At 31.5% G+C, this 13086-nt stretch overlaps 1 protein-coding gene across 1 annotated transcript; it reads right to left on the bottom strand.

Annotated features, from left to right (window-relative positions):
* Positions 1-1171: 1171 nt before the first annotated feature.
* Positions 1172-10126, bottom strand: LOC134726798 (trypsin-1-like). Its single transcript, XM_063591212.1, has 7 exons — positions 10048-10126; positions 7638-7747; positions 6627-6730; positions 5295-5566; positions 3487-3629; positions 3132-3189; positions 1172-1303 (listed from the first exon to the last, which is right to left on the bottom strand). The coding sequence occupies exons 1-7, from the start codon at positions 10091-10093 to the stop codon at positions 1206-1208; spliced, it is 831 nt and encodes a 276-aa protein (XP_063447282.1). The 5' UTR covers positions 10094-10126; the 3' UTR covers positions 1172-1205.
* Positions 10127-13086: the final 2960 nt, after the last annotated feature.

Below are 13086 nucleotides of genomic sequence, written 5' to 3'. Positions count from 1 at the left end.
GTTGGTGCGACCATAGGCTCCGTGTTGAAGACCGTACCTTGACCTACAACGTTTTAATTGTATAAATTGTGACTTCCATGGAGAGTTGTTTCATTAACACTCATAACTCATCTTCCTATATCTATTATTAGCCACACTCTTCATAGTTGCTTGTAACAAATAACTACGACAGATGATACTTTGTATTTGTGTTAACATATTTTTTTTTTATCAAAAACAGTTTCGGGCTGTACAAGTGGAACACCGTTTAAAAATATTGATCCAATATCTGTGTACACGATGGTATAAAAAAGTCTAAGTAAACAACAAAATAGGAAATCAAAAGACAACTTTCAGACGACTGCATTTGATAAGCCCAGTATGATTGTCGTCAGACAACGTTAGACAAAACAAAAATGAACCAAATCATATCAATTATTAATCACCATACAACAGTATGTATTGCTTTATCGAGAGAAAAGGTCATCGAAAACTGCTAAAAAGTAGACCCAATGATAGGTGTCGCTAATTTTGGTAAAAAAAAATTTCAGAGGGAAATACTTTTGAAAAAACGACAACGGAAGATGTACGGATGCCAAGTGGTGAAAAAAGCTCATGTCTGTGATAAAACCCTTGTGTGTCGAGATTTTATGTTGTTGGTAATCAAATACCATATTGATTAAAATATTAGTTATTGTATGACAGATCAGAAAGTTCATATATTTGATCTTTCGAAAATTATGTTCACTGACGAAGGTTGTTGTCAATTTGATTTCATAGCATCATCTTTGTGTATTGTCATCTTATATCAGTACCATTGTTTAAGCCTTTATATATCTTTTATATATTAAACACATGTCTATGATTAACTACTACGTTTGGTCTTAAGGAAACGATGATAGTCCGTCGGAAGGGGACGAAAAATGGCTGACCCGTGTTAAGAGAGAGCCATATCTCTTGCACGTTAAAGACACCCTTGTAGATTTCGAAAAAGAGTAGGCTTATGCCGCTACAAGGCAGCACTCGCACCCGCAAAGTGGAAAGGGATTAATATAAGTTGAAAAACTTGTTTCCCAATCCACTCTAAATAAATATGTTTAAACTAACTACTACGTTTTTATGGTTTTTTAACTGGTAAATCAATACGATCATACTTCAATGGAAAGTTATCGAATGAAAGTTCGCAGAGTTATATATATATATTTATTTAGAATTTCGTAGAATTTCTAAGCGTTGTTGTTAATCCAGGCCAAATATTTATGTACATCTGCATACACACCAGGTAGTTCTGGTCGAGCACAACCGTATCCCCAGCTTACAATACCTACAATGAATAAATATTTCTCAAGACTAAAAGATTTACAAATGTTCACTGTTGAAATTCAACATAATACCGCTTTCATACTTGATATAAAGGTCAATAGATAATATTGTGCCAACTATAAAAGATAATTCCGTGTGGGGTTGTAATTCCTAATGACTCAACATGTAATTTTATTTACTGAAAAAACTAATTAAGAAAGAAAATGTAAAGGCTATTTTAAATTGATGAGTAACAATGTTCTGAAGTTTACTACCAAACAAGCATTGTTAAGAGCATACGATACAGTTTTGAACCTGTATTTACAAGTTGATGAAAATTTGCATAAAGGCTATGTTTTACCTGATTAAATCAAACATGTTATAAAATATATACCTTCAAGTGCTTCTTTTTGAGTAAAATGAGGTCGAAATTTTGTATATTTGCTCAAATTTTAGATGTGTGTCGTATTTCTTTTTCGAAAGAAAGATATAACTTTTTTTTTTAAAGATCAGCACAAATTGTTTTTAGTAATAATCGATAATTTCTGTATTTTATAAGTATCATTCCAAATTATACAATTTTTATTCAGAAGTAACTCATATTTATCAAATACTCATGCGTAGAGGAAATAACGTCATTTTTTGCTGCATGTTTATCAAAATTAAAAAAATTGCGCTATTTACAGTTTAATAAAATTTGGTTCACATAATCTCCTTGAAAAATGAAACAAATTGCTGTTTTGAAAAATAGGGGTACATGCACTCGTTTTCACTTTAAATCAGTTTGAATGATAAAAATCAGTCGAAAAATGCATCTTTTCCCGATATGTCATGTTTGACGTCGCGAAAATAACATTTTACGTCAGCAACGACATAACCTTCCCTGTAACTGTATCGTATGCCCTTAACCCAAAATTCAATTTGCCATTTATTATTACTACGGTGTCACGCCGTGGCTTTTCCAGATCAAAGATAAGTTTGAATCACACTGATTCTTCAAACATATGGTGTCCATGACCTTTGACATTATATCAATGAAAAAATAAAAGGTCATTTTTAGCTTTACTTTTTCAAGATCAAATATCGTCCAAAACTAAGACCAAAAGGACTAACGTTTTTATCAAGAACCAACTGGAGCAAAGGTCAAAATCCGAATCAACAAATTTAACGTTGACATCAATCGCAAGGTAAAAGGTCAATGATCTCATATCAAGAGTCTCCATATTAAGTATGGATACGTTACCCTTCCAAAAACCTTATTTTGAATACCTAAAAAGTCAACAAAGCACCCTAGTAAAATGGCGTATCATCATGTAGCAAATTTGATTTATCAAACATTTATTTTGATACTTATTACAGTTTTGGAATCGGTCTACAAGCATAGAACATAAAAAAAAGATGAAACAATCCAATTGAGAAAACTAACGGCATAATCTATAATAATACAATTTTAGAAAAACAAATCTAACAGACATGAACCAAAGACAACCTCTGAAAAACAGGCTCCTCACTTGAGCCAGGCACATTAATAATTTGGCTGGTAAAAATGTTTGGGTGCGACAAACCCTGCTCCTAACATGGGAAAGGAGTGCTAAAGTACAAAAAAAAGAAATCCCTTTCAAAATCAGTCATCGATACAAAAACATCTCACAAAAACACAGGAGTCAGGACTTGTCAGTTTAACAATGTTTTTGCTCGAAAGAAAATTGAAACATTTTCTTCTTTTAATCGCGTTTGGATTTATTATGAAAATATGCTTACTAGCTCATTGTTCTTGCCGATTGTTTATTCAAATCGCGTTCTCTACATTATTGTACATGTGCTGATATAATTGAAAAAAAAAAACATACCTATAAGATCCCAATTGCCCTGAGCGTTCAAACAAGCATATGGTCCACCAGAGTCTCCCTGTACAAAATAAAATTATCAATCAATTAGAACAATATCTCCTTTAATTCACACACATTAAGATTTCTAAATTAGGAATGGTACATTTTTTTTTATCGCAAATCTTTGTTGGTCTGAAGGAATCTACCATCAAACAATCGAAGATTTATAAATGTAAGAACTAAATGTTGTTTAATTTCTAAATTCTATCACACATTAGCAATCAATTTGTCTCTTTTGTCGTTAATTTCAGTATAGAGATCTCCGTGTAAACTCTGTTACTAAACATAACACTGCAAACGGAAAAAGTGTATTTACCTGACAAGCATCTTTTCCACCGGCGTCAAGACCAGCACATAACATTGTGTTTGCATTATAAGCATTACTCAAATAACCTGTACATGCGGCATCGGACAGCACTGGTTTGTATACCTCTTGTAGTCTGTCAGATGTTGAACCACCTATTAAAAGTAGTATAAATAAAATTGAGTTAAAAAATATAAAACAAAAAAATAACGAACTCGAAGGTAAATTTAAGAAAAGGAGGTCCATTAAATCTGACAAAATCAAAAGTGACATTTTTAAAGCAATCTACAGAACGAAAAGAAAACAACTGTCACTTTACCGCCTTGGTTCATGCATTTTTCTGAAAAAAATGACCTTAGCTAAAGAACGTTCGCTGATCGGATATAAAAAAATCCTCTTATACATAATAATATTTTTTAACCACCCTAGCTTTTCTGTGGAAATATATTCACAGTAGGAGTTCCATTCATACCGATACAGGGTGGGGAATTTTTGGCGTCTAATCGCTTGATTTCGTCATATGTTTCCAAATCATATTTGAAATAATAACAATAAAAAAACTAATATCTGCCCACACAATGAGGCAACACCACTTAACGTTAAACGTTTAAACGTTATTTTGTTAACTAAGAGCATACATTTGATAATTAGATACATTCAAAATTCTATTTATTTGAAAGTGAAGTTATATTTTATAATATGAATTATTAATCCACCAAAGCTGTGAAATATATATCCTTTATTTATATTTGTTCTTGAAATTGAATACACGACTCATAAGCTATCAATATTTCTATGTTAACTTTGTACTCTGCATTTTTCAAATTTAAACCATTTGACGTATGAATTGTTGTCTCTAACTCTTTGCCGTTTTATACTTTCCCAAAAATTTTCATTTTTTTTTATATTGAACGTTCACTTGTTGTCAACTCTTATTTAGTCTTATTTCAACTCTAGTCCTTTTATTGTTTTCGTTGAATTTGCTTTTTTTTACGCAATGAACAAATGTGACCATGTCTAAAGAAGTAAAAAATGGATAATTTTGTTTTAATAATTATTAAATAAGCACATTCCGCTGCATTATTCCATAAACGTACAGCCTGAAAATGAGCAAATGAAGTTCTACACGTGATAGATCTACTAGAAGTTATCTCAAAGTAAATAAGTCAATTGTACACTGATAAAAGTATACACCAATGTGCCCGCGCTTATTTCCATTACTATCTTGATTATCTAGAACGATTCTATAGTCCACAGTAGTTAAGTACAGTTTAACCACACATGTTAATTCTCATATATACAAATGAGAGTACACAAAAGGTACCGATTTAACTTGTTGTAGTTTAACAATGTTTCTATAGTCGCATGTTCACTATGACAAAGTCATACATTCCTTTTTGTAAATATTCATAATAAATGAAATATACCGTTTATTCATTAGTTAAACATCAGGATAGATTAAACATTTCTCTATACATATTTTGAAAAAAAAACATAGTGGAATATTCACATTGCAATGCAAGCCTTGGTTTCTCTTAATTTAAAAATGATGCATTAAATACTTAAGAAAAATATGTTTCATTAGGGTTTGGTGTGGTCGTTACTTAGTCCGTATAACAAAATGGAGGGAAAATACGATATCTTTTGGTGACATAAACACTATCTTTTGGCAGATAAGTAAGTTTTAGTAGATTAGAACAATTGTTATTTTCACATCTTTTTAATGTTTATATATCTAAACTTACCAAAGGAATATTTTGTTTTAATCGTTTGTACAAATGTTAATAATTCTTTACTATAAATAACTAATTTGTATTTACCTTCAGAGGTAGTTCCCCATCCTGTTACGACACATTGTTGATTGAAAAAGTCACTGGTAGGTAATGACGTCACACAAATTGGACTGACATCATCGTTCTCTGTAACTGTTGCTGAAAGTTGCATGATAGCTATATCATTGTCGAAGGTTCTTGAATTATAATTATTGTGACTGTTGATTCTTGAAACAGTATACGCTCTCTGGTTAGCCTCATTGGCAGATCGTGAATGTACTCCAACGTCGATGGTCCAATCTCCAGGTCTGCTTTCTGTTCTGTTAAGAGATGGATTCATTATAATTCGTTGGATACCAATTTTTCGTGGGTTTCGTGTGTACAGGCGAACCACGAATTCAAATGTTCAACAAATAACATTTGTTCAATAAGCTATATATACAGAAATTGGCAAAACCACGAAATCAAATATAGACGAATATGTCAGTTTTCAACAATCCACAAACATTGAAACCCACGAAAATAAATGAATCAACAGTAACAATATAGAAAATCAAGAATATAAAACTTCTAACAAACTTCATATCTTCACAAATGGCATAATCAACATTTCAAACACTTGAAACGAATAGAAAACAACTGTCATTTTCTTTATTTGATATAGTCATTTCTATTTCTATGAAATTGTGGATTTAATCTAGTTTTATAGCTTGTTATAGCCCTTCAATAGTGTAAACGTCCAACAAAATGTAAAAGAAATAATAAATAATGTTGCATGCGTAAGTGAGGGCACTATATAACGTGCACGTTGGGATGCTGTATTGTTCAATTTGTAAAAATCATACAATGGGATTTATTGGTGAATACGGTTGATAATCTTCTTTAAAAAATATTAACATTTTAATAAAGCTCCCTTTCTCCTTGATTAAATCGCAATATGATCAATTCTGATTTATTGATTGATTGATTGATTGATTGATTGGTTATTATGTGTTTATTTCTAGACTAAAGTATTTTTGAATAACGTTCTGTAGTGTATATTAAAATGGTGAGAGGTAGTGTGTGTATTGTGCAGAAGAAATTAGTGCAAAGTTTTACGAAAAATTTTACATGGTGTAAGATGGAAGTTTTGACATATAATTCAGGACTGTACACAACATTAGATAAAATATTTGCTACATTTACAGACAATAGTGACTCACAAAAACTTCACACGGCAATCTTTCTAACATAACTTTTATTATTTTTAGTTCTTGTAAAATTCACAAAAACAATTTGAGTTCTGTAAATTAGTCAGCAATTACTAAAACTATTGTTAGCAATAATGCCAGTTCCTATATAGAATTGTATAACTGTAAATAAAAATAAACAAAAACTTACCCATCAACACAGTGAGCAGCTGTAATAACTACAAGATTTCCCGCGCTATTTCTAATCAAGGCACCGCCACAAGTCAGAGTACTTGTTCTGTATCTCATCAATACCTAAACGATATGCAATATATAGAAAAAGGGCTCATTTGTCAGTTCTGTATGTAAAAAAACCTCAACAGCTCAGAGTTCTTGTTTTGTATCTCATCAATACCTAAATAATATGCAATATATAGAAAAAGAGCTCAATTGTCATTTCTGTATGAAAAAAAACCTCAACAGCTCAGAGTTCTTGTTTTGTATCTCATCAATACCTAAATAATATGCAATATATAGAAAAAGAGCTCAATTGTCATTTCTGTATGAAAAAAAACCTCAACAGCTCAGAGTTCTTGTTTTGTATCTCATCAATACCTAAATAATATGCAATATTTAGAGAAAAAAGGCTCAATTATTTTCTCTGATTAACACAACCCGTCAAAGGTCAGAGAATTTGTAATGTACCTTATAAATACCTTGATAGTATGCAATATGTGCAGATAATAAATACTACAATATACATGTTATGTTCAATACTCTTTCGTGTTCAATTGTATTTCAAATTAGCACCAACATATATCATGTTTCTATGACATGTGCATCAAATAAAATGCACTGCACTTTAAATTCATTATTTCTTCTAATAGTGGTAGTTCCGAAATAAAAATGATGTTGGTCCCATATTATATCCTTTTATCAAAAGTTAAGAATTCGAAGAAAACAAACACGTTTGGTCATCCTAATATTAAAAAGCGTTATAAAATATGTACAAAAGGGTACAACACATCTCACAAGAGAGACGAAAGATACCAAATATCGAAACATTGAAAGTCGGGATCAAACTGGCAATGACATTTCTTCAAAAGAAACATGAAACAAACAAATAAACAATAGTACGCAAAACACAACATACAGAACTAGGTACAAAAAATTGTAGATGACATGGCATGCCAAATATCTTATATATAAAACATATATATACCTGCCATGGCCAACTGTGCGGAACGGACTCCTTGCCTCCAACAATGTATGTAGATTTATGAGGTTGGGTTACTGGGCTTCCACATCCTGTATTTTTGGCACTCGGCGCACCTACATGACAAAATTACAATTGAACAAATATAAATACAAAATATCATTGAAGAACTTATACGATGGTACCAAACACTTTGACTGAAATTAATTTGGCGCGTTTAATTTTCATAAAATTTTGAAAAAATATTAACTTTGATCCTTTGACAAAAATATAAAAATTCCAAAAACTTCAATCACACACTGTCTCAATCTCCGGCGCAGAGATCATATATCCGTTCCGTCCAATACTTTGTAACACTACACTCAATGTTAAGTGCAGTATTGCAAATCATGTATGGAACGGGTAGGAACTCCGGAGATTGACACTGTCTTGGAAAAATTTCATTGGATATAATTATAGCAGTTTGACAAACATTAATTTTGATTCATGAGGAACTTAATATTTCCTCAACAATAAAACATGATTGAAACATTTAGCTGATTTTACAAAGTCATCTCCCTGTAGTGTTAGGTACCACTTTAAAAGCCTCCATAATTTGACTGATTAATTTGGTTAGTGGATTAGAATAAAATGTGCTCGAAAAGGAAAAATTAACATTTTTAACTAAGGAAGAGAAACAAATCATATTTACTGAATATGAAAATAAATGTTTGAGTGACCTACATTATCTCTGATAAGCACATCTTAATAACGCATGTACAACTGTCACGTTGAAGTTATAATTAACATGTACTTTGAACCACAGTCCTAGTTTGAAATATGCATTGAGATAGAATGTTACATACATTAAGCCAAGATAAACACATGATACAAACACGAACAATTGAGAACATACACACAATATCAGTGAAACATTTTCAGTTTATAACGCAACACAATAGTTCAATTTATTTTAATGTTATGGTTGAATTGACTGCTAAACGACTTGAAACCAGGATCAATGACAAACGTGACAATTTCAACTGCCCACCTGTTAACTTTCGTTATCTGTAATTACATACATCTGTCACATTGCATAGCATATCATATCTAAATTCATAATTAAAGACCTGCAAATTTACTTAATAAAATTGAGAATGGAAATGGGGAATGTGTCAAAGAGACAACAACCCGGCCAAATAAAGAAAACAACAACAGAAGGTCACCAATATATGTTTGTCTTTTTCTTCTTTACTTTTGCGTTGTCAGTTTATTTTCTATCTGTGAATTTGAATGTCTCTCTGGTATCTATCTCCCCTTTATTTTTTGGAAATCACATTGATGTGTTCGTTAAAACTGTTTCAAAGGTAATGCACATTTGAAATACACATTGAACAAATGTTACGTTCAAGATACCGAATAGGTTCACTATTACGATGAGTCTGTATCTTGATTTACCAGAGATGTTTGTACATATGGCATAAATATTGATTTGCAACGCCGATGATGATATAATGGTAAATTATGTCGATACCACTGGTATCGTTCCTTTATATTGTTTTCTTAATTTATATATTCAAATGCTGTTTATGTCTGAACATAGCCACACGATCTATATGTATGAAATTACAAGTGTTTAACACCATGAATAATATTGCCTCATAAGTTAATTTATTTAATAGACATGTATGTGTCTTCACTCAAAATTCAATAGCACTTCCAAATTACAGGAATGTATGCATATTGGCAGTCCATATATACACGATGCACAAAACGACCCTCTCTGCGGGCAAACATGATACTAATTAGTCTTGACTCGGTATAATCGATACTCATTTTGAAACAGCGTTTTACCTAGCACCAAGGCAGTTTCAAGGTTTCACAGTCTTTGATGGACTACCAGCTAATATCGATATAGATATAAACTAGACACTATACGCATTCTGATATTTATCATATTTGTAATAGTTTTAACCCTTACTAGATTATTTATTTCTTTACATGTAAATAACAAAAAAAAGTTGTATATTTGCTAATTATACAGTAAAGGACAAAAACCTTTGTCCTTGGCATAACGCATACCGCATACAAAGCTTAAAAGGACCCAAATAACAGAATATGAACTGTGATACATCAGACAAATTCAACTTAATAATGAATTATAAGCTGAGAGCAACCACAGAACAACACGTTACTGATAAGTTAAATGGTTAAAAATGTTTGAGAGTGCTAATCTTTTTTCAAAATTTATTGCAGTGTACATTTAAATCCCAAACAATCAATTGGTCATGTGTTAATCATGGTACTTTGAAATAATTACTTGAAATGTTCAAAAAATTTGAAAGCAGTGAATGGTTACAATCAAATATATTTCGTCAAGGCGTTAAAAGGTGTGTATATGTATATATACATAATATCACTATCGAAAAATACGTACTGAATGTAGCTCCAATTACCGCTGCAAATAAAACCAGGACTTTCATGATGAATTGGAATTTGACAACTGCTTATCATCAATATCTATTCTATTTAAATGGAAATATATCGTACCCCATTGAGGGTCATACATTGTTTGCATTTTCTTTATGTTTATATACCGTATCATCTGTCAAATCTTGCTTTCCGTATTAATTCTATTATCTTCTTATTTACACCTATTTCACATCTATACAGTTTTTGGGGTGTTTTTTTATTATCAATTATATATGATTGTGGTTATTTTGTTTACCATTATCCCTATTTGTCCTCTGCTTTTTCTTATCTTTAACCTAGATTATAAGCATTCAAATCAGGTTGAAACAGGACTAAAGGTCAAATATTTTGTAATATAGATTCCTGTTCGAGATATATACATACATTATATAAAACATGCATTAATTAAATGAGATATGTCACTGTGATAGCTTTTTTTGTAATGATGATTTTTCTCTCCGACATTTTGTACTAACAGGAGCAAAATTATGTTTCTACGTGTGGAATAGGATCTGCTTTCACTGCAGGAATACCTTATATTATCCCCAGTTGTGTATGGGGTTACTGTTGCCTAGTTTTTGGTTTTCTTTGTAGTGTGTTTGTGTACTAATATTTGTCTGCTTGTCATTTTTTTAGCCATAGCGTTGATAGTACATTTTCGGTGTATGCGCTTGAAAGACCCCTTGGTTTCATTCGCCTTTTATTCACCACCCAAGTATTCAGCACTTCTGTGTTGCCATCATTTGTATGATGATATGGTATTACACCAATTAACTAGTACTGTTAACACAATTTTAAAAAATTCGTAAAACTAAGGATTTGATTACCCTGGAATAGATTTCCGAAGCAGTATTTGGCAACTCAAATATATAGGTATTTTTGGGTCCTCAAAGCTCTTCAATTTCGTACAGCTAAGGTAATATGTCACGTTTAACGCGCGTCTGGCAATCCAGCTGGTATGTTGTGCGTTTTCACAAGACAGCAATGATAAATTCAATGGATACCGGAACGTCTTTGGTTGAGTTTTAGCAGTTGTATATCTACATCAAATACTAGTCTGTCAACACTTTTGTTATGAGTTCATTATACATTCTACAACGATCTAAATTGAAAAACAATACAAGTTTGTATACTAAAGGTCAGTGACACTCTGTTTACTGCAGCTGTATCTTCCAAAACAACTATGATATTGTCTATATTGATTACAGTTGTGGTCAAGGGATACAAACAACTAATTGATTCTTTGTTACATATCTGGGTTTTTTTTGTGTTTTTTTAGTGATTAAGATAAGAGCACATTCTTTATCGCTGTATTTTTGACAGTTTTACTTATTATGTCTGTTTGTTTTAATCACGCGTCAATATAATGAAATTTGATGTGACTGTCACACAAGTGAGAGATTTAGTTAGCTATTAACCCCGGGTCCATCCACCATGTTCTTCATAAGAAAATGACTGTACCAAGTCAGGTATTCACTCGTTTGATATGTTTTGATTAAGGACTTTCCATTCTGAATTTTCTGAGTTTATTTTTGTGATTTTACTTTTGACAAAAATTTCATTTTATGTATTTGTATGGATTTCCCTTCTTTGGGGCGGTCAAATCTAAATATTTGAAAGCAATGGTTGATGAATAAGATGGAAAGGGAATACAAAAATAGTCTAAGGAATTTGACACTCCAATTCATTTTTTAAATGGCAAAGTTGTGAGGAGATAGTATAAAAGTACGTTCATTTTGATAATGATCAGTTTTAAACATAAGTAAATTGTAAAAAATCTTAGATTGTATCTCTCATGTGCACAATTTAGAATAGAAGATATTGTATCCTTTTGTTTATGCAGTTTTTGTTTAATTCTGATGCAGATATCTTTTTGTTTTAGTTGACTTCTTACAATATTTGATAACAATTGTTAACCTAGTAAAGGTTTGAAATGTTAAAAACACAGTTTTATGTGTTAAAAACGTATATTCTTGACGCCATCATCGAATATGATAAATAAACAGAACACGCTTATCAAAATTGAAGACGACAACAACGGAACAACCTTAACCATGACATGGCAAAACTATTGATAGACACCAAAAGTTTGAACCTGTATAAACACCGTTAAGGATGTGATAATGTGAGGTTTTGAAATGTGTGACTCCTTGGTGTTTTTCCATACTAAACAAGGTAAAATAGTTTGCCCCATTACACACATTTAGTTTCTATTATAAGACTTAAAAGCTCATGAAAGGTCATTTACCAAAATTTTAGAAGATTCTTATCTTTTTTTTCCTTTGTTTTTGGACCCAAATGATACCAATGCAAACATAAGGTAAAAGTCCGAGTCAGCTTTTTCCCGCCATGTTTTAAACCTCAAATATATCGAAAAAGAGTTCCATGACCTATCAATATTTTTAGATTATTTGTATCCTTAAAGAATGCTCTACAAGCTTAAAGTATCAATTTTAACTTCTAGATTTATTATTTTTTTACTTACCCTCACTTAAAATTTAAAAGAGAAACAAAAGATACCAAAGGGGCAATTACAGTCATCATTCGAATATAGTCTGACAACACTTTGGCTAAAAACAAAAATGATGAACAAATTATGCAAAATACAACATGTTTAGAAAACTATAAACTGAGTAACACTACGCCGACAAAAAGCTTTGAGAGGATAAACAGACCCCGATCCACATGTCATACTCGTTGTGTTACCAATGGCAAATGATACCAGTTTAACTGATGATGATACAAGCATGAACAACTTTTTACTAGTTCATGTCGATATAATGGTATTAACCATTAGATACAAATGGAATAAATGCTTGGCGCAGTAAGGCTACAACTGTTTTGGTAGACAAGAGTTCCGTCATTAATTTTTAACGTGAAACTATTTAAAGAAGATTTGTTTACAGCACGTGACATTGTTTACAAATTACATTCTTGAATTAGTTTATGGAGGAGACAAATATGAATTCAGTAAACGGGTTTATAAAAAGATGCAAACAGTGTG

The sequence above is a fragment of the Mytilus trossulus genome, chromosome 7 (assembly GCF_036588685.1).
Source record: "Mytilus trossulus isolate FHL-02 chromosome 7, PNRI_Mtr1.1.1.hap1, whole genome shotgun sequence".
In the NCBI taxonomy this organism is placed as follows: Eukaryota; Metazoa; Mollusca; class Bivalvia; order Mytilida; family Mytilidae; genus Mytilus; species Mytilus trossulus.
This window is presented reverse-complemented; position numbering and strand designations above follow the sequence as displayed.